General features: G+C 51.5%; 1 protein-coding gene across 2 annotated transcripts in view; it reads right to left on the reverse strand.

Annotated features, from left to right (window-relative positions):
• Positions 1 to 5,534: 5,534 nt before the first annotated feature.
• The window catches only part of IQCA1 (IQ motif containing with AAA domain 1), a 115,502-nt gene continuing 94,329 nt past the window's right edge, over positions 5,535 to 26,707 (reverse strand). For both annotated transcript variants that reach the window (XM_023759579.1, XM_023759573.1), the window contains 4 exons: positions 22,440 to 22,526; positions 16,813 to 16,990; positions 10,853 to 11,091; positions 5,535 to 5,963 (listed from right to left, as the gene is read on the reverse strand). In XM_023759579.1, coding sequence (XP_023615347.1) covers positions 5,841 to 5,963; positions 10,853 to 11,091; positions 16,813 to 16,990; positions 22,440 to 22,526 — 627 coding nt within the window. In that variant the 3' untranslated portion in view covers positions 5,535 to 5,840. The remainder of the gene's footprint in view (positions 5,964 to 10,852; positions 11,092 to 16,812; positions 16,991 to 22,439; positions 22,527 to 26,707) is intronic.

The following is a 26,707-nucleotide window of genomic DNA, read 5'->3' on the forward strand; positions in this document are numbered from 1 at the left end:
CCAGACAGAGCTCCAGCGCTAGGGCTGCCACTCTGGGATGTAAAATAAGGGGAGGCGCCCCAGCTCTGAGCCCTGCTGCTTACCTTCCCCAGAAGCACCAGGTCTGGCCTCTTTCAGGAGAAAGCTCTGGCCACACTGGCTCCATGGCTGTGTGCGGGCTGCACGTTTGGGGGCGTGTGAAGGACTTTGCCCGGTGTTACTGGGAGCCTCCTCCAGGATGTATTGGAGCCCAGTCGTTTGGGAGGTGTGGTGAGCCTGGCCGTGGCTCCCTTATCACCAACGATGACCTTGGTCATGGTCACAGTTGGGGGTAAGGATGTTCAGATCTGTCATCTCTGGGAAGCTTCTGTCCTCAGGGCCACAGGAACTTGGAGCTTGGAGGACCTTTATGGAGTTCACCCATCTTTTAGGAGGAAATACACACGGCTCCCCCGGGACCACAGGACCAGCCCCAGATCACCAGGTACACAGACTCCTTCTTCCTCCTTCCTCCAAATCTTGTGCATGTCCTGTGGTGTCAGAGCAGCTGTGTGACTCTGAGCAGGACCCTGACCTCTCTGGGCCCTGCGTGTAAGTGGGGATAGTGGTTTTGGTTTCTGGTGGAGGCACTTCGGCTGCTCTCCAGGGCAGCGGCATCGGCCCTTCCTGGCCCCCACCCCCATGCAGCTGGGGCAGCGGGGTCTGCGTCAGCCTTTCCTGCTGCAGCTGGGTCTCCCCGACTCCCCAAGGAGCAGGAAGCGGATGTTTTCAGCGCACACTCACTAGGTGTAGACAGTAAACACTGCCCCCCCAACCCCCGCGATCTGGGGCCCAGAAGCACCTGCTGAGTATCCTCCCTGTTTGCTGCTCTGGTCCCACGGCCCCAGGTGGGCCTGAGGCTCAGGGACGCTGGGGCCACGGCATATGCTGTCAGCTCTATTGAGGAAATGGGGCTGTGGGAGGCGTATGTGCTTCATGTGTAGTGTGTGTATGCATGTGAATGTGCATATGTTTGTTACATATGTGTGTTTGTGTAGGGTGTATGAGTGGGATGTGTGTATACCTGTATCTGTGTGTGTTCCCGTTTACATGTGGTGTATAGTGTGCATGTGTTGCATGTGTGTATGTGTACATGCAGGTATATGTCTGCATATGTATATGTGTGTTGCGTATGTTATGCGTTTTGTATTGTGCGTGTGTGGTGTGTATACACACATGCACATACATGTGCATGCATGCGTACACATGTGTGTTCATGTGTGTGACTGCACGGGTCCAAGGTCACAAGGCTGGTTTGTGAACCAGGACAGTCCAGCTTCCAGGACTCTAGAGCTCTCTTTCCAGCTCCTTGGCTGGTCTCCCTTCCCAGTCAGCCTGGGGTGAGGCCCGAGGACAGGGTGCAGCAAGGCCAGCTAGGAGCTCAGGGTCCCTACAGGGAAACAGCAAGTGAAAGGCCTGGAGATGGAGAGTGGTGGGGGGACCCCACAGAGAGGCCCCAGTTTGTGCCTCACCTGCTTCTCAAGGGACCCTTTGCCCAGGCCCTGAGGAGGCAGGAGCTCCCCTTCCGGGCCCTCCGTCACCGCAGCACTGCGAGGGCCTTTCCTGACAACAGAGACCGTGCTTACAGCACCTGCCCCCAGCAGGGCTGCCAAGAGTGTGGGCCAGGCACTGTGCGGAAGGCCCAGGTCCTGGCTGGTTTCCTCCTCGCAGCAGCCAGGGAGGCAGAGGCTGAATGCGTGAGCGTAGAAAACATGGTGTGTGCAGAGCCGGCCAGGGTGAGAGTGGTGGTGACTGGCCTTTGCTTAACACTAGACTTAATTTCTAAGAGGCTGAGTCCTGAGGCCAAAAGAAAGAGCTTGCTTGCCACTGGGCGGGGACGTGGCCTCCTTGGAGGAGAGAGTCTATTGCCCTGCACTGCACCTGTGGGTTCCACCGACGGGCCGTGGGGAAGATGCCTGATGCTCACGGGGAAGGTTCCGGTGCTTGGAGACAAAGGTTTGGGCCCACGTCCCTTTGGTTTTCAGAATCTCACCATTTAGGTGGCTGCCAGCTCGTCTGCCGTTGCTTCCTCTGCTTTCGTTGGCACTAGCCCGTGCCTCTCTCCCATCAGAATCTTCACTTTCATCACCGAGCCGATGCCCTGCGCTGCGGGTGATGACGTCAGGGGCATGACAGCGGTGACGGCCCCTCCTTCAGGACATCAGAGGCCACGCCCCTCGGTGGTTTGGGTTCCCTGGTGTCAGTCCTGTGAAGAGCCAGGGACACCTACCACAGTGACTGCCTCTGTGGCGAGTGTGGGCGTATGTTCGAGAAGAGCCTCCAACGTTGATTCCTCAGCTTCGGGTGATCTGCCGGTGCCAGTCCTGGGTGGAGGTGTTCAAGCCCGCGGGTCTCGGGACAGCTCTCCAGGAGCACGTTGCCAGGAAGGGTCCAGGACCTGGAGCCGGCTGGTCCCCGGGCTGGGAGTGCAGACCCCACCCCCAGTTCTAATTCCACTCTCATCAGGTTTCATTCCACCGAATGCTCCATTAACGAGGGTTAATGACATTAATTACTGTCCTCTTCACTTAAGAACGTGCTCGAGAGGAGCTAATTGTCACACAAGGGCTCAAGCATAGCTCAGACTCGGGTAGAACTCCAGGAAGAGCGTGTCTCCCCTTTTTGGTTCCAGTCCCCACCCTTCCCCGACCCCAGCCCACGCCAGCTCCTCCCTTCTCTCCTCTCACATCAGAGCTGCCGCTTGTCCTGTCTCCGTGTCAGTGCCAGGGAGCTGCAGCCATTGTCGCATCACCCTTCCAGGGACCCTGCCCCATGGGTGGGGAGGGAAGGGGCACCTGTCCTGTGTGAGGTCATGAGGAGCACCTCTTCAGAGGGCAGTCTGGCCAGAGCTGCTGAAGTTAAAAATCCACAGGTAATTTGACCCAGTAATGTCACTTCTAGGAATTTATCCTGCAGATCCCCCTCCCTGTACATGCCCACAAAAGAGGATGTCTAAGGGAATTCACTGTGGCATTGACGGGAGAGCTGAGGGCGGGCACAACCTAAATGCCTGCCCAGGAGGGGCCTGGCCGAATCGATTATGCGCTTTCCATAAAGTGGGGGATTGTGCAGCTCAGATAAATCGAGGCCAATCTGTGTGCTGATACGCAACAGCCCCCAAGATATATTACTGAGTGAAAAGAGCAAGGGGGTAGGACATGTTACATTTATGTATAAAAAGTGGAATATATGTCTCTGTGACTGTATATGTCCACATAGCTATACATCCCTGCCACCCTCACAATATAGGAGGCCGTGGTGTAAATGCCATAGGTGCTGGGTTGTGGCCTGTCAGAATCTTGTGGAGTCTGTACTGACATACCAGGGGGTCTGCTCAGCACAGAGTAGGTGGCATCTGTTGGCAGGGGGAGGAGGGGGCAAAGCCTGCTGGGGAGGGAGGCAACATCACGGTCCTTGGAAACCAGAGGGTGGGGCTGGCTGACGCGACCCATGAACCTGGCGAGAAAACTTAGCTATAGAATGGGCACGCGGTCACAGCTGGGAGAGCACAGAGCTACCAGTGTGATCACAGCTCAGTATGAGTGGTCCCTGAGGGAGGAAGCATGCCCAGGCCATACTGAGGCCATCTTTTCAATGTTTAAGACTCAAGTTACTCTAGAGCTACATGTTTGAATACACCAGTCACACTAGCCATATGTAGTGATTTAAATGCAAATGATCATTAACTTAAAAAATAAATCCAGTTGCAGCAGCCACAGTGCCAGTGCTGAATGGCCACACGGGACTATTGTCTACCCCCAAGGGACAACACAGACCCAGACCACGTCCCCCCTGCAGGAATCCTGTTGGGTGGGGCTGCTCCAGAGCCCAAGCCTTGGTTAAAGTTTTGTTATTAATGACCGCTTATTCAGCTCTAGCAGATTTGTATGAGTTCTGATAAAGTATACTTGTTATTAAACTGAGACCAAGTTCAATGGTATTGGCTACTTTTTAACATTTTCATAATGTCCATTTCCTTATAATACTCCATTTTTATTATCCAGATCCTATTATTTTGCAAAGAATATCATATCCTAGAGTCTTGAAGTTCTCTTCTTGGGTCATAACCCTGGGTCTGATTCCCATGATGAATGATGGGAAGGGTGTTGGTGCCACTGCCCAAGAGAGACCAAACTGCTCTCTGAGGTAAGGGTGCAAAGTCTGTCTCTCTCTTGGGTCACTCTGGGCCTTGGCCAGACACAGTATGAAGTGGGCAAGGGGGGGGGTCAGGCCCACCGTCTTGAAATTGGGGGTCCTGCGGTATGAGAAGGCAAGTCCATGGCAGGGCACTCGGAAAGCAGAGCTTGTTCCCGAGGACAGACTCGGGAGCTTCCTGGTGCGCTCAGATGTGTCCAGAGCATGTGGCCTGCGGCCGTCTCCCTCTGTCCTACATGGCATCGGTCTCCTGCACAGACACAGCTGAGGGGCATGTGCTGGTGGCCAGGAGATACCTGGAACCACTGGTGGTTCTGAGCACTGAATCCCAACCTCCTGGGAATCCAGGAAAACTGTGACATCTACTGTGGTCTACAGAGGAGGGGACTGTACCACATTCTGTGGTAGAACTAAATCTCAGATTACATTCATCCCACCTCCATGTGAGTCTCCTTCCTGTGCTCTCACCACAATTGAGAAATGGGTGACTATCTTCCTCTTCTTTCATATTCATATAAAATTCAAATTTCCCTTTGAATCCTTGTTTTTCTATCCTTTATTTGGTTTCTTATTCAGTTTTCAAAAAAATTTTTTTTACTTATTCATTTAGGTTTTCTCTTCTCCACATTTATCCTATTTTTATGTCATAGTTTTCATCTAGCATCGGCCTGTCACTGTTCCGGTGCTTTGCAAGAGTAGTAGACAGGGAACTAAAGAGCAATTACTTCAGTCCCAATGTTCTAAAAGTCTGAGAACTCATGTTTTTACTTCAGGAAAATTCTCAGCAAGTACTTCTTCAAATTATTGTTTCTCTGATATTTCTTCTAGGAATTCTGTTAGTTGGGTGTCAGTGTCTTTAAAGATTTTTAACTGTAGTTTATAGATTTCATCTTATTTTTCTGTGCTGTCTTCTGGGCTAATTCCCCCAGGACCGTCTTCCAGTTTGCTCTTTGACCATATCTAGTTAGAGTTCATACTTCTTTTATTTTTTTCATTTTATATAAATTACTATATTTTTAACTTCTAAGCTTTCTTTTTATGGTATTTTTCATAATTATCTCTTCTTATTCTATTTCTGTATGATTCTGGGTTTTAGTTTCCCCATCATCAAAGTCAGAAGATGGACACAGTTAAATTTAAAGTTTTGTTTTCTTTTTGTTTGTTTTTAGCTCAAGCAACCAAATTACTGAGTCAGTTAAAGGACAATATAATTTTATTCCATTATAAAAGGTCTATTAATAGAGCAAAGAATTAATTTATTAAAATATGTGCAAGAGAATATACATTATATATGGATTAATAAAAAGCTAGTGTTCTCATAATAGATTCTAGTTACTTACTAGTTGTCAAATTAGAGTATTTCCTAACTATCAAATTTTAAATTTGGCAACTAGTACTGATGAGATGAAGTATCCAACTTGAAAACGTCATGGAGTGTGAAGACTGAGTTTTGGTTATGGACAAACTTTACGTGGACTAAGGAACAATTACAAGCTCTAGAAACAGTTGCCACGGACAGCTAGCCTGGTGTACAGCCCAGCAAAGGTCTCGCCGAGCGAGTCAGAGGCTGAGGAGCTTGCGGCATCAGCGTGGGTCTTCTTCAGACTGGAGAGTCGGGGCCACCGTCATCCCCGAGAGAGACTCAAGGATGGCTCCTCAGAAAGGCATTACTTTTTCTTCTTTTTCTCCTTTTTCCCCTTCTTTTGTCCTTTATCCTTTGCAGTTCCTGTGTTCCCTCCCATCAATGCCAAGGCACGCTTTTTACCCATAGGGGTTTTGGCATACCAGTTCTGAAACAAAACAAATATTTAGGAAAATGTCAAAATGACATGAATGCACTGGAATACTCTTAAAAAATAGAGATCTTGCTAAGATGGAAGGGGCAAGCTGCCATTAAACTTTGGGCATTTAATGTATGTTTAATACAAATTCTTTGTCACTGGTATTTCTATACAATTTGGGGCTTCTACTCAAAGAGTTAATGGTTTCAGAGAACCACAGGCTAATCTAACCAACAGCGCTTGCCGATGAAGTCACCTGTCTCCCAGAGTCTTACTCTATCCCGGGGTGTGGGTTTTCTTGCTAATGTGAATGGCCCCTCTGGTGCACAGAAGCTGCTAGAAGCTGGACTGGTGGCCGTGTTGCACCATGGGAGATTAGACGAACACTCTAAGGGAGACCACTGAAAACATGGCAGGAATATTGGAACCAAAATATCAACAAAGCAGTTAATTAATTGCACTCGGGCCTGTGATGGCATTTTCCTCAGCCTTCACATTTTGTTTGAAACCTGAGAAACATTTTGGTTTATAAACTTTGTAGTAGTAATATTTCTTTCTTTTTAAAAAATATATTTTTATTGATTTCAGAGGGGAGAGACAGAGAGAGAGAGAGAGGAGAGAAACATCAATGATGAGAGAGAATCATTAATCGGTTGCCTCCTGCAAGTCCCATGCTGGGGATCGAGCCTTTAACCTGGGCATGTGCCCTGACCGGGAATCAAACCATGACCTTCTGGTTCATAGGTTGATGCTCAACCACTGAGCCACGCCGGCTGGGCTGTAGTAGTAATATTTCACTGAATGACTATACTATACATTATTTATCAATGCTCTAGTTGCTGACATATAGGTCATTTCCAATTTTTTATTAATATGAATGATGTTGAAATTCACAACTTTTACATATCTCCTTATACACATGAGAAAAGGTCTCTAGGGCATATACATAGAAATAGGATTCCTGGGGTTGTAGGTCATGAGCATCTTTAATTTACTTACTATGTTCAGATTGCTCTCTGAAGCGGCTGTGAGTGGGAAACTACCTCAGTCTCTGTATGTCTTGAGATGTTATTTTCTCCTGTCTCTTGGATGCGAGCTGAGCTGGGTATAATTTTAGGTTGACAGTTGTTTTTCCTCAGCACTTTGCAGAAATGACCTCAGTGTTTTCTGGCATCTCTTGTGGTCAGAGAGCTGACTGATTTCCTAAGTGTTGTTTCTTTGGAGGTAATCTGGTATCTTTTAAGACTCGTCTGTGGTCTTGTTCTCAGGTTTCCCATAATGGATGTAGGAGTAGATTTATTTTTATTTGTTCTGCTGGTCCCTTGAAGTAGATTTTTAATCTGAAACTCATGCCTTTAGTTCAGAAAAATTCTCAGCAAGTATTTCTTCAAAATTATTGTTCCTCAAATTATTTCTTCTCTTGCTTTCTTCAAAAATCCTCTCTTAGTTGGGTGTAATGCCTTTAAAGGCTCTTGATTACATTTCATAGGTGTTAGCGTCTTGTTTCTCTGTGTTGCCTTCTGGGCAGTGCCCAGGACCATCCCCCAGTTCACTAATTTGCTTTTGACCATGTCTAGTCTAGAGTTCATACCTCTTTTATTTCCCCCATATATGTTAGTGACTATATTTTTAATTTCTACACTTTCTTTTTGCAATTGTTTTCATAATGATCTCTTTTGATTCTATTTCTCCATCTTTGTTTCAAAACTTTGTGTATACCTCTAATGGAAAGTTATGCCTTCATTTATTTTCTTGAACATCTGCATTATATAAATTTCAACTTTTTTTTTTCAGATTATGCTTAGAATTAGATTTCCTAAAATGTTTGGAATTTTGATTTTCAGATGCATTTTGAGTAGGAGGGTTTGCTTTGGTCTCTTCCTCTCTCGTTACTCCTCCCTCCCTAGCAGTATTGCAGTTGTTCCTACCCAGGCCTCTCAACCCAGATGCAGAATTTATAATGATGCTGATGGCGTCTGGAAGCGGGTCCTGCTGGGTGATATGGGGAGGTCGGAGAGCCAGCCACAGAAGCAGCAGGGCTGCTACTTCATCTGCCACGACTCAATCTCATTTGTGTTCTGTGCCTTGTTTCTCTCTTTGCTGCACACCAGGCTTCTGACTGCTCCTGCATTGGAGACTTTTCTTGGTTTCTGGTGCTCAGGGATGTTCTCATCCTTCTCTGAACTTTGGCTAACATGTAAGGGGAGGTGGCCAAGTACTTAGGTGATGATTCATTGAGACACAGTAGAGAATATGGGTAATGGAATTGGCTTTTAGCTTTGGAATAAGGTTTGAATTTCAGTCTCCTCCTTTCTAGCTGTGTGACCTGGAACAAAAGTCCCTTTGACTCTTGCTTATTTTTTTTTCTTCTGTAGCAAAGTGCCACAAACTTCGTGGTTTAAAACAGAACATTATCTTCTATTTCTGCAGGTCAGATGTCCAAAATGGGTCTCCCTGGGCTGACATCAGGGGTCTGCAGGCCGTGCTCCCTCCTGAAGGGTCCAGGGGAGGGCAGCTCCCACGCCCTCTGCAGTTTTCAGAGACCACCCGCTTTCTTGGCTTGTGGGCCCCCCTCCGTCCTCAAGCTGGTGACACTGGGCACCCAAGTCTTTCTCCTGTTGCTCTCGCTCTGGTTCTTTCTTCTGATCCCTTCCTCTTACTTCTGATGATCACAGTGGACTCCCAGGGACAAGCCAGGATAGCCTTCCCATTTTAGGGTCCACTACTTAGCAACCTTAATTTGACCTGCTCCCTGAATCTCCCTTTCCCAGGTAAACTCACATATTCACATGCTTCAGGGACTAGGATATACATGTCTTTGGGGGGCCATTATTCCGCCTCCCACATATCTCCATAACTCAGTTTCCTCATTTGTAAAATAGGGGGCTAAATGAGTTATAGAGTGTCTGGCACAAAGTAGTCAGTATGTATGAGCTAACAGTATTCTGATTATCACACTGTTATCACTCAATATTTCCTCCATCATGTCTACGGAGCAGGGACAACGTGTTTGGAGGCTCCGTGAGACCTCAGTCTGACACGTTGTCAGAGCACAGGTCAGGTTTCTCAGGACAGAAGTGACCGGCTGGTTACAAGCAGCTATAGCCACAATGTCACATTATTCAAGAGTGTGACAGGGCCACTCCATCTATCTATCTGCTCAGGAAACTTGCCCCTAAACAAGTTTATTGAACAGGCAGATGGGGCAGGCACTGTGCCCAGCCCTGCAGCTATGAATGGGCAGCAGAAGTGAATGGGGGTGTGGGGGGAGGAAGATGGTGGTAAAATGATATAGTTTCCTTAAACAATGAAGTGACCAAATATGCCGAGAACGAATGTGAGAAGCCTATGTGTTCTCATCCCAGGGTATGAAATGGTAGCATTTACTTCTCTTGAGTTGTATGATCAGTTATATGGTAGTTACTGGGCCCCAGGAACCAAGGGATCATTTTGCAAAGTGGAAAACACGGCTCAGAGAAAGCATAGGTACTTTATCACCCTAAACTTTGCTCCTCCAAATAAGGAAGAAAATGATATTTTAGAAAAAAGGAAAAGAAAATTTGGAATTTCAGAGAAAAATATGATATATCCCTTGAAGAGGGTAAATATTTATCATTAATACCAGCAAGGCTTGAATAGTTAACAAGAATAGGAATGCAAATGCCTGGCAAAAACTCAGCTTGGAGTGGAAATACCTTTTTCCAGTTTTGCTGGCGCGTGGCTCAGCAAACTATGGCCCATGAGCCCGATCTGGCCTGCTGCCTGTCTCTGCAAATAAAGTTTTATTGGAACCCAGCCATGTCCATCATTTACCCACTGTGGGTGGATGCTTTTGCGCCATGATGCAAAATCGGACAGTTGTGACAGGGACTGCATAGCTCTCAAAGCCTAAAATAGCTGCTGTCGGGGCCTGTACGGGAAAAGTTTGCCAACCACTGTGCCAGGTCATCCTCCAGGGGATCAGCATTGTGACTATTTCCCACCTCCCCTTGAAGCATTCGTGGCAAAGCAGGAGGGAAACACAGTTTTCGAGTGGGTGGGACAGGGTTACAGTGTGAGGGACTTTTCCTAATCTCAAGCTTCCAGAGCCTGCGTTGAGGGAGAATTCAGATCCTCTCTCTAACGGTGGCGTGGCTGATATCGGGGTGGGCAACACTGCATGGGTATCACTTTCCTCCCTTGTCTTCCCAGTCGGGCAAGAACTATGTGCAGGTCCAGAAAGAGGACATTGCATTCCTCTGGATGAAAAGCACTTTGAGGAGTGCCCGCTGCCTGGGCTTCGGGGGGCAGGCTGCTAATGTGCTTGGATAAGGAGGGACAGAGCCTCTGTAACTCCCTTTCCTCCTATAGAAGACAGGTTGGGAAGAGTTGGTTCTCCAAGTCTCCTCCAGACCTAGGGAAGTCTGAACATCTCAGAATGTATTCAAACATTAGAAAACTAAATTTTGGTGTGTTCTCCTAATAGGCGTGATTTCCTATTGCTGGTGCCTGAAAATTCAAGTGGACCATGGCAAGTATGGGACAAAAACAGCATTGTTTGTAATATAGGGAATGGTCTTCTCTATGCAAGACTTGTTCCATTGCCTGAAATATGAAGTAAAAACCAGTGAGAAACAAGACAGGGGTGTGTGCAGGTGCATGTGTACAGGCATGTGTGCATGTGTGCAAGGGTGTGTGTGTATGAACCCAATAGTATTGATGCTGCTACTCAATTCTGCAGTCTGGCTGCTAATTTATAAGATCACGGACCATGATGTTCTTAAAATTTGGAAGGCACATGTTTTACTGCTCAGGATGGAAAGATTTTGTGACCCACAAATTCCATTGCATATGGCAAGAGTTCAAATTCCTGCCATCCAGGGCGGGTTGGCTGCTGAGACCATATGGGCTCCATTTACCTTAAAGCTGTCTTCTTCCTCTTGGTATATGGGGTCCATGGTGCTGAGAGCCCCCATGAACTCCATGGCGATGAGCGGCTTCTGCTGCTGCTGCCGGAGTCTCCGGTCAGTGAGCACACTTCTCACCACCCGGACGATGTGTCCCTGGGTGAAGCCATCGGTGACCTTCGCCAGGCAACTTATGTTCAAGGCACTCGTGATGACTCCTCCATGGCGCTGAATGATCTGCTGCCACAACACTGTTGTTTCAGAGACGGTGGAGAGACAGAGAGAACAGAGAAGGCAGGATTAATCCGGGTCTCTGCACAAAGCTGCATTGCCCTGATACGCTCAGGTCCCTGTGGGTGTGAGACACCTTGTATTAAATAGAGCAACTCGACCCTTATTCTCTGCCCCCAACAACTGTGAACACACGCAGCCTGACTGACCTACCAGACGGGAGCCCAGCTGTTCTCTGGGTGAGTGGGACCCGGGGCAACCGAGAGATCTCAGGACACACGGTGTCGTGAACATGAATTTTGAAGTGACTCTTGAGGTTTACTTAATGTAAGAGAATGGACGCCACGCTCCATCGGAGATAACGCTACACTTAGAGAACCATGCCCGTTCTGGAAAGACAGGGTGTGCGTGAGGGTCATGGTAACTGGTGCGCCCGCAGGCAGACGGGAGGCCATCGGCAAGGCCACCTGCCTCAGAGCTGGAAAGATCTGCTCAAACGTTTCTAAAGCATTTCGACCTTCTTGGAGGAATATTTAAAACTTTTTACAAAGGCGACCATTGCCACCTGATCTGAGCACCGTTGGGTCTATGAAGTGACCACGTCATCCAACCATGTGGATTCAAAAAAGCTCAGTGAGACGCGAAGTTCTAACTACTGCCAAGGAATGAATGATGGGCAATGTCACTGTGACCACATTGGAGCCTGGCGTTGGGGCCATGAGTTATGCCAACGCTTCACCTCCACTGTCCTCTTTGGCGGGGGTCCTTGGCCCGGTGGTGAGCTGAGGTGCTGGCAGGGGACACTCTGCCACGGGGCCTGCCGGTGTCTCCAAAATGTGGAAGGTTAGGCTTCAAGGGTGGAGAGTCAGGGCAAGGAGTGCAGCCAGAGCTCCAAGGACCTCAAATTGGCCCCTACAGCAACATCTCACTCTCTGGACCTACTGCCTGGCTGGTGTGTGTGAGCTGGAGCCTGCCTCGGGGTTCCCTAGAACATGGGTGGGGGAAGGCTGCGTGAGAAATCAGGATGTCTGCCGAGCACCTGGGAGACCGCTGTTCTCACGCAGGGCGGGCATGTTGTTTCTGTAGCTGCGTCAGTGTTGTTTTAGTAATAATAATAATAATAATTATTATTATTAGTCATTCCGGTTTGTGCCAAAGTTCCCTACTGCTCATTACACATCAGTTATAGGAAATCATGCAAAATACACTAAAAGTTATTTCAAAGCTACTTGTGTAAAGACAGATTGCAGAGGTAGGAAGTGCCCTTATCAGAATATGACTGCTGGAGGGTGAGACACCAGAAGCCACAGCCCATGGTCAACATAAACCACCACAGACAGACAGCATCGTTCCAGGGATCTGGTCTATCTCCTGCCCAAATTCATGGCATCTGAAAAAGTGCAGCAGCTTCGAGTGCTGACTGGACGCCGAGAAGGGAACGCATTTTATGGGTGAGTCTCAGGGGTAGTCCCTAAAGCTGAGGACGGTGGATACCCCAGGCTGGGGACCCAGAACTACTTCAGCCGTGGGCACCCATGGGCCAATGCCCACCTGCAGCACAGAGCGGACTGGCCATGGGCACCAACAGCAAATACTCCGCACTCCCCCTGCCAACCATTAGGCTCCGACAGACCCTGTCATCCCCCTTCCGACATGAGGAATGTCTACAAGTAAAGATTCATGGACCGTGGAGCAAAGACCTACACGGACTCTGGTCTGGCGTGTACATGTAAACACACCATTGACCCTCTAAGTGTATGATTCTTGGTACTTGTGTAGAATTTGGTCAAGATTCCTCAAGATTGGTTACTTCAAAGCTCACCAGTGTTCCATGGAGGCACAGTAAGGGGCTCTGGGGAAGCATCATGGTTACTGTGGGACCTGCCCTCTAGCCCAGAGCCACCTCTATACTTAGATCCCAGATCTAGAGAAAGGGAAAGGCAACCAGGTTTGACGTCCTTTTCGTGTTAGATGAACTGGACGTATCAGCCTTTGAAAGAACAGCCTCGCTGCTTTGACAAAGCCACCGGCTCATTCTTGACCTTAACTAGCTGCTGTGGGGCTGCGAGGGGGCCGAGGAGAGTGAGTCACACAGCCTGGTGGGCACATGGAGGCGGCGGGAGCCACCAGCAGGCTGCTGAGTCTGTAGCCCACGGAGAACACAAGAGCAGGACAGGCCCAGGGCCAACAATGAGCGTGGCCGTGAGGACTGGGGCCAGGGAACCGAGGGTGGGAGGGCCGAAGGCAGCAGAGGGGTCCTCCTGACCGAGCGATATATTATTTACTTTCCTCTCCCAGATGCAATAGGCACCTCAGTTCTCCAGCTAATGGACACCCTCCCCACTCCCTGGACTGGAAGGGACCAGGCATCGGGACTTTGGGTCTCCTCTTCCACTGCTGCATCCAAACTGATTCCACCCTGGCTGGTGCTCCGTAACTTAAAGTTCGTGTTTATTTGGGATTTCGCAGAAGCATGAGGGGTAAGTAATATACTATGGATGAGCTTCTGGCCGCTGCAGCCTAGAAGTCCAGGAAAATCAGAAGATGTGGGCAGGACTCACCCGAGCAGACACCGGGGCCAGGATGGGGGCCTGTGATGAATTGGGTTATTAGCAAAACAGACCCCAGGGAAGAGAGGCAAGAGGAGCAGCATTAGGAAAGCGGAGAGAAGGAAGCCCAAAGGGATTTCTGGGGACCAGACAGGCATTAATCAACCTTGGGGTGGGTTTTCTCTGCAGAGACATTTGGGAGGAAACAGCTTGATTTGGGGCAAGAAGGTAGATACTGAGTTAGATCTGGTAAACCTTAAGGACTGCGCTTCCTTGGGCTGACCCACCCTTCTGCGCTCGGCCTAGTCCCTCCTTGATGCTGCCTCAGGATGTGACGGTGGGACTGGGACTGCTCCTTACCCCTTCGGCTCTGGGCCGGGAGATGGATGGCTGAGCAAAGGCCCCCATTATGGATTTGCAGCCTCTGCGTTATGGGCTGGAAGAGACCATTTTTGATCACTGCAAAGACAGGAACAGTCTTTCTGTGAGATGGATGTCCCAGCCGCGGTGGCTAGGAATACTCCGCAGCCACTGGAGGAAATGTTGGGCAGCATTTGTGATGCCCGAAAAATGGCGGCCTGAACAAATCACCCCCAAGAAGGAAATACGTGAGAAGCGTGTGCTGTAGTGGACAGAGCTCTGGGCCCATGACAACTGCCGTGTGCAGGATGGCCACCTGCCCACAGGTACGGGACGCTTTCTCCTTCCTCCCCCATGACGCTGTCTTGAAGAGACTCAGGTGGGAATCTGCAGATCTAGTCCTTAGAGGTGACTGACATTTTATTAAAAGAACACAACTGTCTTTTTTGTACACCAAGTAGCTTCACTTTTAAAGAGCCCATGGTTTTGTCAAACAATAGAAACTATTCAACCCAAAGTGAAGGATAATACCCTATTTTATTCCCTAAGATAAAATTTAGGAGTGGATATATATATATATATATATATATATATATATATCCACACATATTATTATATATTTTATTATTTTTTTTTTAGAGAGAGAGAAGAGAGGAGAGAGAGAGAGAGAGAAGAGGAAGAGGAGGAGGAGGAGGAAGAAGAAGAAGGAGAAGAAGAAGGAGAAAAAGAAGGAGGAGGAAGAGGCGGAGAAAAAGGCATAAGAAAGGACACCTGGCCAAGGGGAGTGAGGAATGAGTAGGAAAGCTCTGATAAAGCCAGGAGCATGGGGTCCTCCACACTGAGTCAGTGGGCTGACACGGCTGTGCTCACCCATCTCTGTGCTGACGCCTTCCTTGGCTGGACTACACACCCCTCCCCCCTTGAACCTTGTGGGGCCATGTGACTCATTCTGGCCAATGTAATATGGTTGGAAGAAGAGTTGGTCTTCCGGGTCCAGTCCCTAAAATCTCCTTTGAGACTGTCCATACTGTCTCTCTCCCTTTCCTTTGATGCTGGTTGGATGCAAAGGACTGAGTGGAGGTCCTAGAAGATGAAGAAGTCACTAGATGGATGGAGAAAGAACTGGGACCTGAGTCCTCCTGTACTTTTTGTATAACATGGATTTATGAAGCCAGGACCAGAACTTATCAAGACAGAAATGAGCGCACATTGCAAATGGGGTGGCTAAGCTAGGAGTTTGTAATAGGTGGGGAGGAGAGAGTTGTGCTTTTAGCTGACCAGGAGTTCAAGACCAATCAGAAAGGACCCCATATCCCCTCTATTTTAATGATGCTACTATGACTGGCTAAGGATGAATAGAAACTAAGTCTGACCTAGTCATTTTTATAATTATCATAAATACTAAACACCGCTACCATGTCACCATGGCCACCATCTCCTCTACCTCTCCCGCCACTGTGACCCCCATCATCTCCATTAGAGCCACACTGCCACCCCATCACCATCTCAACACCGAATTCACCACCATCACCTGCCACTGCGGGAGGTGAAGGTGCCCTCAATGAGCCATATGTGTGGTACTCACACCTGTGTACCTACTGCCCTTGAATGTGGGCTGGCCCTGCGAGTGGCTCTTGACCAGTCCAAGGCGGTAGAGTGACTGTGTGACTTCCGATACCGGGCCACAGGAATCCTTCCACATCTGCCTGGACCTCTCAAAATGTTGCTCTTAGGATGCTCCCCCTGGGACCAGCGGCTGTGCTGTGCAAAGCCACACGCAGAGGATAGGTAGAGGCTGTCCGGGCGACAGCTGAGCCAGCGGTGGCCAGTATCAACTCCGTCACAGGGCTGATCCCCTCGGAGGCCCAGCCTGTCCAGTCTCCCGATGAGCAGAGCCCCACCTGACACCTGACAGCAAAGTGCTGAGAAGCTCAGGGAGAACTCCCCGCGGAGCCTGTGGGCCCTCGGGACCACGAGGGCAGATCGTGTTGTTTTCAGCCCCTGGGGAGGTGACTCACAGCTGCAGAGAGCCCCCCTCCTCAACCCTACAGATGGCCTTCCTCCCTCTCCACCACCAAGCCCATGTTCTTCTGGGGGGGATTTGGTGCTAGACATTCTGCCAACCACCTCCGGCCAGGGCAACAACGGCCCTGAGACATAACCATTCCCCTGCTCTGCAGAGAACATGGTGTCTCAAAAGTCAACTGAGGTGTCAAGGTCACCCACTGTTCCCTGTCTGAGCCCGTCCTGGCTCTTTCCAGTCGGGCCCCACTGCCCTCAGGGTCTCTTCCTCCTATTGTTCCCATCAAAAACGTTTCAAAAGAAGTGGAATTGGAATCTATCTTTTCAAGAATAAAAAAATTGAAAAAGTGAGCTTCTGTTGTATTTAGTGTTTATTTTAAGTGAGTCAACACGTTCCTAGATTCACTCTTCAAGACTGAAAAAATAACAAGAGTGACCCGGTGTAAAGAAATGGTTTTATACGAGAAAGACACCGTCACCGTGGGTACAACACGAGACGAGTGACCACACTCTACTCTTCATAAGAAACATTTGCACCCACGAGGGCTTTGTCACGTTCAGGGCCCAAAATACTAATCGCTGCCCAGTGTCCTTAGCTCTCGGGTAAAAAGAAGTGTGTTAACAACAGAGCAGAGATGCATGTTTTGCTCTGTGACCCAGCGATTTACATTCGTGGCACCGAGCTCAGCTGACATCGGTGCGCACGCCACTCTAGGGACATCACCTGGCGATGACTGGGTGCCTGGGCCACCCTCCCAGCACCTGACAGCCCAGCCTCGGCCACTGCTCAGGGGCGGCCGGGGTACTTGCCGTATCTGGACGCATAGTCTGGTCTGGGAACCAAGATGATTTTTTGGTAGACTCTGCAGAAAGACTGAATTTCGGCATCGAAAGGGCGGCGTGTGGTCCCCACGATCAGAACCCTGTCGTTGGGTTTCAGGAGCTTCAGGATTTTGGGAAGGTGTTTTTTCAGGCGTTTGGGTTCATTCTGGGAAAAAGAGAGGGGAGACAATGAGCCACGTGCAGAGAAAAGGGTAAGCGGAAGACCCTGCAGCCTAGGTAGGGTGACACCAGCTCTCTAAGCACTGCCTCCCCAGCCTGGCCTGGGCTGCAGGGACCCGCTCCCTGGTCTGGGTGCCCTGACAGCAGGCGCTTCCTGTCCTCAGCCTCCGGCATTCGGAGTTGGAAGGGGTAGGAAGGAAGCACCTGTAAGGCATTCCAGCACCTCGGCCCTGAGAACGGGAAACGGCGGTGGGGTTCCCAGCGCAGGGGAGCGGGCTGGGATTGACAGTCTGCCTGCGGGGCTCCGCATCCCCTGAGCTGTTCCGAAGGGGACCCCAAGGTTTTCTCTGCTGGCCGCAGGGACAGGAGGGACGAGGTCCTGGATCTCACGTCTGAAAACTCCCCGTTACATGAGGGTGAAGCTGCTGCCTCTGAGGCAGTTCGGAAACCGTGTGAACCTGCAATTTTAGCGGCATCTCAGCACCAACCAGGGAGAGAAGCAAGACTTGGCCCAGGGAGGACAACTTCCACCCCAGGGGTCAGCTTTGGCCAGGTCGCCACGGAACCACGGCTCTAAGTGAACCTGGCCAGGCACAGGGCCCAGGGGGAAGGGAGGAGGAGGACGCGGGGTGAGCAGTCTGCACAGGGACACCCAGGCTCAGTCCTGACCAGTTTTGCTCTCAGTTGGTTCAGGGGCAATGGAGTGAATTACAATGCGAATGTTGAGCTGAAGACCACGCACGGCTTCCCTGCAGCGGCCTGTGAACCCCGGCAGAGACCACACCTGTGTCTGGCCCTGTGTGTCCGCGCCCTCCCCCCTCCCCCCCTTCCACCCCTCACCCCCGCCTCCCGGCAGAGAGAGCCCTGCCCGCAGGAAAGGCCGGGCACCCAGGGAAGGGAGTGGGCGTTTGATAAATGCCATTCTCAGGAGGAAAAGTGAAGAGCAGGTGGGGTGGCAGAGCTGGTACGGGCGTGGGGGTAAGGGGGGCAGAGCTGTGCTTGATTTGTGGGGCCTTTGGGACGATACACTGCTGGGCTCTAGAACCCTGCTCCATGGCAGGCCCACGGGCGGCCCAGTGTCTCTCCGAGTCCGGCCCCACAGAGCTGGGAGTCAGGCCCAGGTGGTCACGCTGCTCTGCACAGTGACAGTGCACCCTGGAGGACAGGGAAGCGGAGCAGAGAGGGGAGGGAGGAGTCTTCCAGGGAAGGCGGGGGCGCCCTGGGTGGGCGGCTGGGCTGGGCTCTGGGCACAGGTGTCCACTCCCGTTGTGAGGCTGTCGGCCACGCAGCGGCCGCGAGGTTGTTCACCTTCTTCCTTCCTGCTTGACCGGGGAGAAGGCCAAGTTCTCTGTCTGGTTGCCCAGGTGCAGGGAGAGCCTGGGCCGGAAGAGCAGGACCCGGATGGAGGGGCTGTTGTGGGAAGTCCGATGGAGGCTGCAGACACCTGGGGTGCCCCAAGGACAGCACAGGGACTCAGTTCTCCCTAACAATCCCCCTGCACTCACCCATTCTGCCAGTCAGCTGTACGTCTCCAAGGGTAATAATACTAATAATACTCGTATGTAGCCCCCACTGAGTGCCGACTGCAGGTGCTCCTCTTAGTGCTCGGTGTGGGCTCAATCACTTAATGCTGGCGACCCTTGTGGGTGTGAAGGGGTGTCTCGCTGTGGTTTTGGTTAGTATCTCTCTGATGGCTAACGAAGTCCAGCCTCTTTTCATGTGCTTATTGGCCGTTTGCATATCCTCAGGGTGTGGAGGAAGGGCTTCTTAGGGACCCCCGCCAGCTGTGCGCCCCTTAGAGCCTTCATCTTCTTAGGGAAATTGTGTAGTCAGATCGTTTCCCCACTTTTTCCTTAAGTTACTTGCCTTTTTATTATTGAGTTGTAAGAGTTCTTTATGTATTCCAGATACAAGTCACTTAGCCGTATATGATTTTGTAGATATTTTCTCCCATTCTGTGAGTTGTCTTTTCACTTTCTCAATGATGTGCTTTACAGCAAACATTTTTTTTTTAGTTTTGATGAGATACTATTTTTTTTAAATATATATTTTATTGATTTTTTACAGAGAAGAAGGGAGAGGGATAGAGAGTTAGAAACATCGATGAGAGAGAAACATCAATCAGCTGCCTCCTGCACGCCCCCCATTGGGGATGTGCCCGCAACCAGGGTACATGCCCTTGACCGGAATCGAACCCGGGACCCTTGAGTCCGCAGGCCGACGCTCTATCCACTGAGCCAAACCGGTTTGGCTGATGAGATACTATTTAATTTTTCTTTTGTTGCTTAAGCTTTTGGTGTCCTATCTAAGACGGGCCACATGGGAGCTTCCCAGAGTCTGGTGGGAGAACTGATCCCAGGGTCCTGGCGAAGGTGGAGATTGCCACTCTGTGGGCATAGAGACCCACTTGCACAGTCTGAGCCCCTTTCTAGCAGCCTAGTTGCCATGGTGATGATGGGGCAGTTCTTCCTGTTCTAGGGCAGAAGATGGTATTGCTACCAGTCCTGAAATGACAGGGACATCTGAACTTAATTAGCCTGTTTAGATATCAAATGTTGATCCTGGGCTGTGTCCAGAGTGACATTCCTGCTGGTGGTGAGACGCAGCCCCATTGGGAGGGCGGAGTGAAAGGTGAGTCCATTCAGTCAGCGCTCCCCTGCACTTGGGCCACCCCTGTTCTGGTTCAGAGCTGCATCCATTATGCAAGAAGTCCTCATGCTCATCCATCACACTAGCCAACATTCCAGTGCAAACTCCACAGCCGTGCCCCTGCCGCTAGCCTGCAGCCTGCAGCCTGCAAACCTGGCATTGTGGGCAATTTCAAAGGAGTGCCCAGCATCCCCGCAGCGATGGCAGTGTGCTTTTCTGCAGTCAGCTCCTCAAAACCACGGCACAGCCAGCTCCAAGGCTGGCCAGTCCCTCCCGGAGGCCCCACTGCGATGCCGAGAAGGCTGCTGCGAGATGAAGGAAGGAAGGGTAATGGTGCAGAAAACGCAGCCCAGACAGTGCCTCATTCCTCACCGCCTATGCTTCAAACACTGCTGACCGGCTGCGCTGGAGCCAGAGGGTGGAGGACGGCTCTGCTCCCAGCAGCAGGAGGAGGGGAGGGCCCTGTGCAGGCCCCTGGGCAGGGGTGCGGTGTACGGGGAGCCATCCTGAGAGTCTAGGCGTGGAAGGGCTTCTCCAGGGTGTGGAGGACAGGGGTGTCGTGGGGAATGTGGGGATCCTGGAGCCCCGCACCTCTGGCTCTAAGACGAGAGGGCCCCACGGCGGTTTTCAGGATGTAGTCTAGTGGCCCCGGGGATGAGGAGGGGGGCGGATGGACAGACGGAAACCAGGTGCTGGCGCTCAGGTGCGGTCCAGGTGGGGAGAAAGTGCCTCTGCATCCAAACAGAAGACTTGTGTCCGGGTCCCAGGGCGACCCCCGCCAGCTGTGCGCCCCTTAGAGCCTTCGTCCTCTTCTGCAAAACAGAAGGGCCGCTTCCCTGACACAGATGCGGTGCCCCGGGGCCTCTGCGGCTGCCTCAGCCGTCCTGGTGTCCTGGCGGGTCCCCAGACCTGGAGCTCCAGAGCCGCACGCTGCCTGGTTCTCCTCCCTGCCTCCCTTAGGGCTCGGAGAGCCTCATGCATTTGACCACTGAGTGACCTTCACTGCGGTGGAGGCATCCAGGGTGGAGTCAGTCACTGCAGGTGAGGTTTTTCCTAGTGTGATTCGGGCATCCCTCCCATCCAGGGGGCAGCCGCCGGGTGCTGCTTGTGCTGTGGCTGGGGGTTGGTTGGGGAATCACGGACACTCCGGTTTCTTTGCAGGTGGAATTCTTCTCTGTGCCTCAGTGCCTTTAGGATCAGGGGAGCCTGTGGGGCAGAGGCCGGGACGGGTGGATTCCTGAGGTCGCCGAGTGATGCCTCGTGGTTGCTCTCCTCTGTGATGCAGCTCGGCATTCGGTGGTCACCTTCAGAACGTGGCTGGCCATGCTCATGGCTGCCCCAGGCCCAGAGCCTTGGCTGAGGGCTGAGGGCAAAAGTCAGAGCTGGGGGCCTGGAGAGCAGAGCTGGCCCAACCTTGGCCCTGAGTCCCTGAGGCAACAGGAACTCCTCAGCCCTGCTCTCAAGGGGCAGGCCCAGCACCCCTGAGCTCTCCTGGGTGGCGCTGGGGCTGGCCCCCACTGTGCTGGGGAAGGCTCAGGCCCCGGCTGGCCTTGTGATGATGGGGCTCAGGGAACCTTCTGCTGTGCTCATCAGGCGGCCTAGGGTTCCCCCAGGGCATGGTCCATGGTTGTCAGTGCAGTGAATTCCTCCCGCGATAGACTCTTCCAGTGCAGAGGTTAAGGTACTTGCTTAAGGACACACAGCCCACTAAGGTGAACACAGAGCCGGCCAGGAACCCTTGCTTCCGGAGTCCCCGCTGCCCACCATCTTCCTGCTCCCCAGGCTGCTGTCCAGTGGGATGTCGAGTAGCCCTTGCCCATGAATGAGACAAAGCGTCCGATGGCATCAGGTGTGTGGCAGCGTGGGTTAAACACCGCCCGGCATTTCTCTTCAGATTTACAGTCTGGTTCCTAGTAACCCCAGCCTTCCAGTTGGCCTCTATGTGGATTTTTTTCACATGTACAACTTCGCCAGCAGAGGGAGCTAACCACTAGGTTCGCAGACTAAATAATAACCGAGTCCTCGTAAGAGTCTCTAAAATGACAGGCCAATCAAGGCCCCTGTGGGGAAGGAAAGATTGAGCTTTCATTCTTCATCCAAATCATCCCTACCTGCTAACAGGGATGCATAATACATAAGGATCCAAAGTGATTAAAATCCTTACGAATTTAATCAGGAATTCGCAGTTAACCACTATTTGCTTTGGAGCAAATTGATGTGGAATAACAATCATGTATATCTGCACATTTTTTTTAACGTGTGGGAAATCTGCGGTGATCTGTGGGGGGAAGTGCGGGGGTGGGGGCCATTGAAAGGAGAGAAAAGCAGGAAGGAAGCAATTGAAAGAGGGCTCCCCGGAGGCCCCGGGCGCTGCTCTCACAGTTCCATTGATGGCCTTTGTTCCTAAGTTTCAGGCCCTCTGCTATTTATTATTATGAACAATAGGAAGTCCTAATAATAACCCCTCTGTGTGCCATTTGCTCTAACGGAGCAGAGTTCCCTAAATCGCGCCCTACCTCTGACGCAGGTGACGGGGCTTTAGCTCCCCTCTCCCTCCTTCCACACAGCCCTTCATTTGCTCCTAAACGATGCCTCATGCAATCAGCCCGCTGCGTCCTTTCAGACCCGGACAAGTACTGAGGGCCCAGGGAGAGGGCTGAGCCTTTCCGCCCCGTTTCCTTCCTCCCTCGAAAAGCAAGACCTTCTGGAGAAGGAGAGGGAGCCTGGGAAGGGCCCCCCTCGGAGAAAAGCAGAGCCCAGACTAAGCAATGCCGGAGGAGTCTCACCGTCCTCTCGGCGTTGGGTACTTTCTTGTAGAAGGTTTTCTCCGTGTCGCCGATCCACACCACGGACGGCTGGAGCTGTCGGGCCACCTGCCAGGAGAAGGAAAAGCCTCCGTTGAAAATGCTATTCCGTGTTGGGTGCACGCTCGACCCCAGGGGACAGCAGGACCGGAGGGCTCCTATGCGGGCTCTCGGGGTGGCGGGGTCGGCCCCCCTTCACTGCAGGGTGGGGATATCGCGAGGGTCCCGTCCCACCTGACGGGCAGGGCACACCCGACTTCGGCACCTTCTGCTCCAAGGCCTCAGGCCTCTCTCTGTCTGGCTTGAAATAAGCCAATAAATAGTTTTCTGCCGCTAACAAACGGGAAACCGAGCCTTGAGTGTTAACTCCAGCCTGCCCGCGGGCCCAGGCTCATTCAGGTTTGCTCAGGGTGGGTAAGCCGTCTCAGCGCCAGGGCCCCGCGACGCCATTGGCTCGTCTCGCTCGGCTGCACCGCCGTGGCTGAGGTTTTTCGCCGGGAAGGTGCCCTCCGGACGGGCTGGGGCTTTCTGGGCTGGTGAATAACTGCCACACACCCACCATCGCTTCAAAGTGCCCCCGTGACAACAAAGCCTGGGTAGTTTTTTAAAAAATATATATATTTCTTTATTGATTTCAGAGAGGAAGGGAGAAAGAGAGAGAGATAGAAACATCAATGACAAGAGGGAATCATTGATCGGCTGCCTCCTGCACACCCCCTACTGGGGATTGAGCCCACAACCCAGGCATATGCCCTTAACCGGAATCGAACCTGGGACCCTTCAGTCCGCAGGCTGACGCTTTATCCACTGAGCCAAACCAGCTAGGGCAAGTCTGGGTATTTTTGCACCCGTTTGTGCTTGTGCTGAACGGCGACAGACAAAAGCCCCCTGCAGCCCCAGTGAGTGGTGTTACACACTCCTATTTTTATGTTTCTTTAAGCATCGTTAAGGCAGCAGGTGTGATTTTAGACCAAGGCAGGTGTTTAGTCAACGATGGGAAAAGCACGGGGAACACTGGCGGGCTGTCTCCCGGGGCGTGGACCAAGGGGAGCGGACCGTGCACTTTCAACCACCAGGTGGGTTTCCCTGGGTCCTGGTGCCCATCTGACACTGGGCTGGCCGAGTTCACAGGCCCCCACGCAGGACGTCCTGAGAGGAAACAGTACCAGCCAACCATTCTTTGCTAGGTGTTATTTGTTAGAACCAGAGATTTAAGAATTTCAAACTGCACGTTTTAATCCAGTCCTGAGGCCATGGTGCGTGCTGTGCAAACAGCGGCAGCTCTGGGGTAGTCGTGTGCCAGGCCTGGGCCACACACGTGGCACATGGCCTCACATGCATGGTCAGGGCCAGCGTGGACCCCGCATGTCCTCCTGCAATAACTCCTTCACCCTCCCTGCTACCCGGTGAAACAGGTACCAGTATTACCAACCCTGTGTACAGACGGGGAAGCTGAGGCTCAGACGTCAAGTGACCTGTCCAAGGTCACAGGGCTAGAAAGTGACGGAAGCTGGAGGCAGGGCCTGCAGATGGCGGCCAGGTCTGTGCTGATGGCGGCCACACCATGGGCCCCTCATGTACTTGAGCCACACACCTGAGTACCCACCTTGCCTCACCTCCCCACATCCAACAACCCCAAAGCCTGCCTAGTCCCTAACCTCCTTCAGCTCCATCATTTATCCACTCTCTCGGCTCCTTACCAGGGTGGCCTGCCCGCGGGTCAGGGTCCCAGTCAGTGCTCCAAGGGCAGCCCGAAGGGACCTTGTTCCCTAGAAGCTATTCTCAGTTTGTTAAAAGCTTCCCTAATCCCAGCCTCCAAGGAAAAGAAGAAAATGAAATACAGTGAGGGAAAGGCTTTAAGCTTCATAGAAAAAAGGTACTTTATTATGACAGAAGCAACATCTTATTCTTTTCAGTCCCTCTGAAAAGTATCAGTTTTAGACCCAAAACCCATGGAAAAGCAATTTTCACATAAACAGTCATCTCCTGTCTCGGCCTAACTCGTGCTCGCTCCTCTCCTACGTCCATTTGGCGAGCGATGGATTTTCCACGGTTTTTATTTGTGAGGTTCTAGTCTCTCAGTCCAGCTTTTCTTAATGGGAACGGCAGATGTGAGCACCAAGGATTTCAGGGGGACTGTTCTCTTCCTGCTTTAAACAGTGAGCCACATGATGGACTGGGGACGCAGGAGTCAGTAGCTGGGGATCATCTCGAAGCCGTGGGTCTTACTTCTAGGCCCCGGCTCACAGTGGGGTTGAAGTCCCGGCCACAGCATTCTGTTAAATGTGAAAGTGACCGATTGTTCCCTGAACCACCTGCCCTCCTCGAGCCGGTGGGGGACGCCATGCTTCCTGTGCGCCTGCTCTGGGGCACACAGCGCCGTGTGGAGGGCGGCGCAGGTGACATGGTTTGGAAACGTTCAATTATTATCAAATGAAACAGAAAACATTTCCCCAGCGAGTTCTTTGACGATAACAATACGGGGAACGACCCTTTGCCAAATGCCTCCATGTCCAGGACACCCTCACTTGCCACATGCCACATGCTATGCCAAGCATGTCCACGCCTTGTCCCTCTCACAGATGAGGTCACTGAGGCAGAGAGATGGGTAAACCATGTGCCCACCAGCACTGGAGAAGCGGTGGAGCCCGGGTCTGCCTGGCACCCCCCAGGCCGGCGCCATGACCCACAGCACCCAGCCACGCCCCATGGTAGGCAGCTGTCTGCTCCATAGAACCCGGTTCCCTCAACACGTGTCCTCTCGCCACCTTTCATCCGGCAGGAGAGCTCTGAAACCACCACTGCCGTGTCCTCCGAGCTGGAGGCCCTGGTTTCCCTGACCTTCCTCAGTGGTGAGCTGGCTGGAGGATGCCTGTGACGTGCTCGGTGCTGGGCAGAGAGGACAGGCATGTAACACTGGGCCCCCAGGAGGAAACCTCCCCAGGAAGGTGACCTTGGAGGGAGAAGGGCTCATCTTCCTTGTCCAAGGACGGATGTGGGAGGGACAGAGGGCTGCTGACTCGGGCAAGGGACGGGGGACGCTGCAGAAGCAGCAGGCAGACAGGCTGAGCTCTGAAACACATCTGCCAGAAACCCGGCGCTGTCTTACTGTGATTGCAAAACCTGTATTCATTAGTCAAAACTTCAGAGCGCACTTTCAGACTGCCGTCACCCACCCACCACCCTCTCCACGGAGGACCGGTCGTCCCGCCTTTCCCATCCTTACAGGCCCTTCCGACACTGGACTGCAAAAATGAGATGGTCCTGCCTACGCTGCTTTGTATTCTTGTTCACTTAACAAAATGTATTTGTCCGACATCACTTTAACACGCTGCCCCATGATGTACTGATCTAAGTGTTTTTGAACATTTGGGTGCTCCCCTTATTATTAAGTCAAACAGTGCTGGTGGAGGGGGTAAAGGGGGAGGAGAGAGACATCTATAATACTGTCCACAATAATAGAAGAAATACATAAAATAGATCAAACGGTGTTTAGAGAAGAGCGCTTTGGGCATGAGTGGTCTTGTCCTTAGCACGATGGTGGACATGACGCTGCTGGGTCTGAGGGCTCATGCGTTCTTCATGCTCCCACACGTGTCGCCAGCCTGCCGCCCGAGGTTCTGTTTACTCTCCCGCCCTAAGAATGTGGGTCTGTTTTTCCACTTTTCTCCTCAATGAGTATTAACAACAAAAAACTCTTTACCTATTTTATTTAAATGACAAAATGGCTTCCTTTGCTCTTTTAATTTTCATTTTAGCAATGACAAAGGCTTTCATTGAAATTACCCACAGATAGTTTGAGGTCATGGACAATTAAATGTAATTAATGCATAATTGAACTTTTCTGAAGTTACGTGGGTCGTGTGCTTCCGCTGCCACTAGAGGGCTCTTCAGTCCTACCAAATACACGGCAGGTTTCAGTTTCCTGTCCGTTCTGGGATAAACACCAGTTCCCACCAACACGGGCCTTTCCCAGTTCCGGGAAGTTCCATGAAAGAAATGAAGACTTCCCATCTGTGTCAGTTTTATGGGTTTGACCTTTTGTGTTCTCCAAAGCAGCCCTACCCAATGCTGGGCATCCGACCGAGATCCCAGGATCAATGGCTCAGCAATGAAAGCCTGTTTGTGTTCAGTTAACAGGATCTGCCCAAACGACCCTGGGACGCTTTGGAGGTTCTTTCTGAAAGGCCCTATTCTGCCTGCCATGGAGAAGCTAGGGAGAAGCTGGCTACTCTTCTCAGCGGTTATGT

The sequence above is a fragment of the Myotis lucifugus genome, unplaced genomic scaffold (genome assembly GCF_000147115.1).
Source record: "Myotis lucifugus unplaced genomic scaffold, Myoluc2.0 scaffold_3, whole genome shotgun sequence".
Classification (NCBI taxonomy): domain Eukaryota; kingdom Metazoa; phylum Chordata; class Mammalia; order Chiroptera; family Vespertilionidae; genus Myotis; species Myotis lucifugus.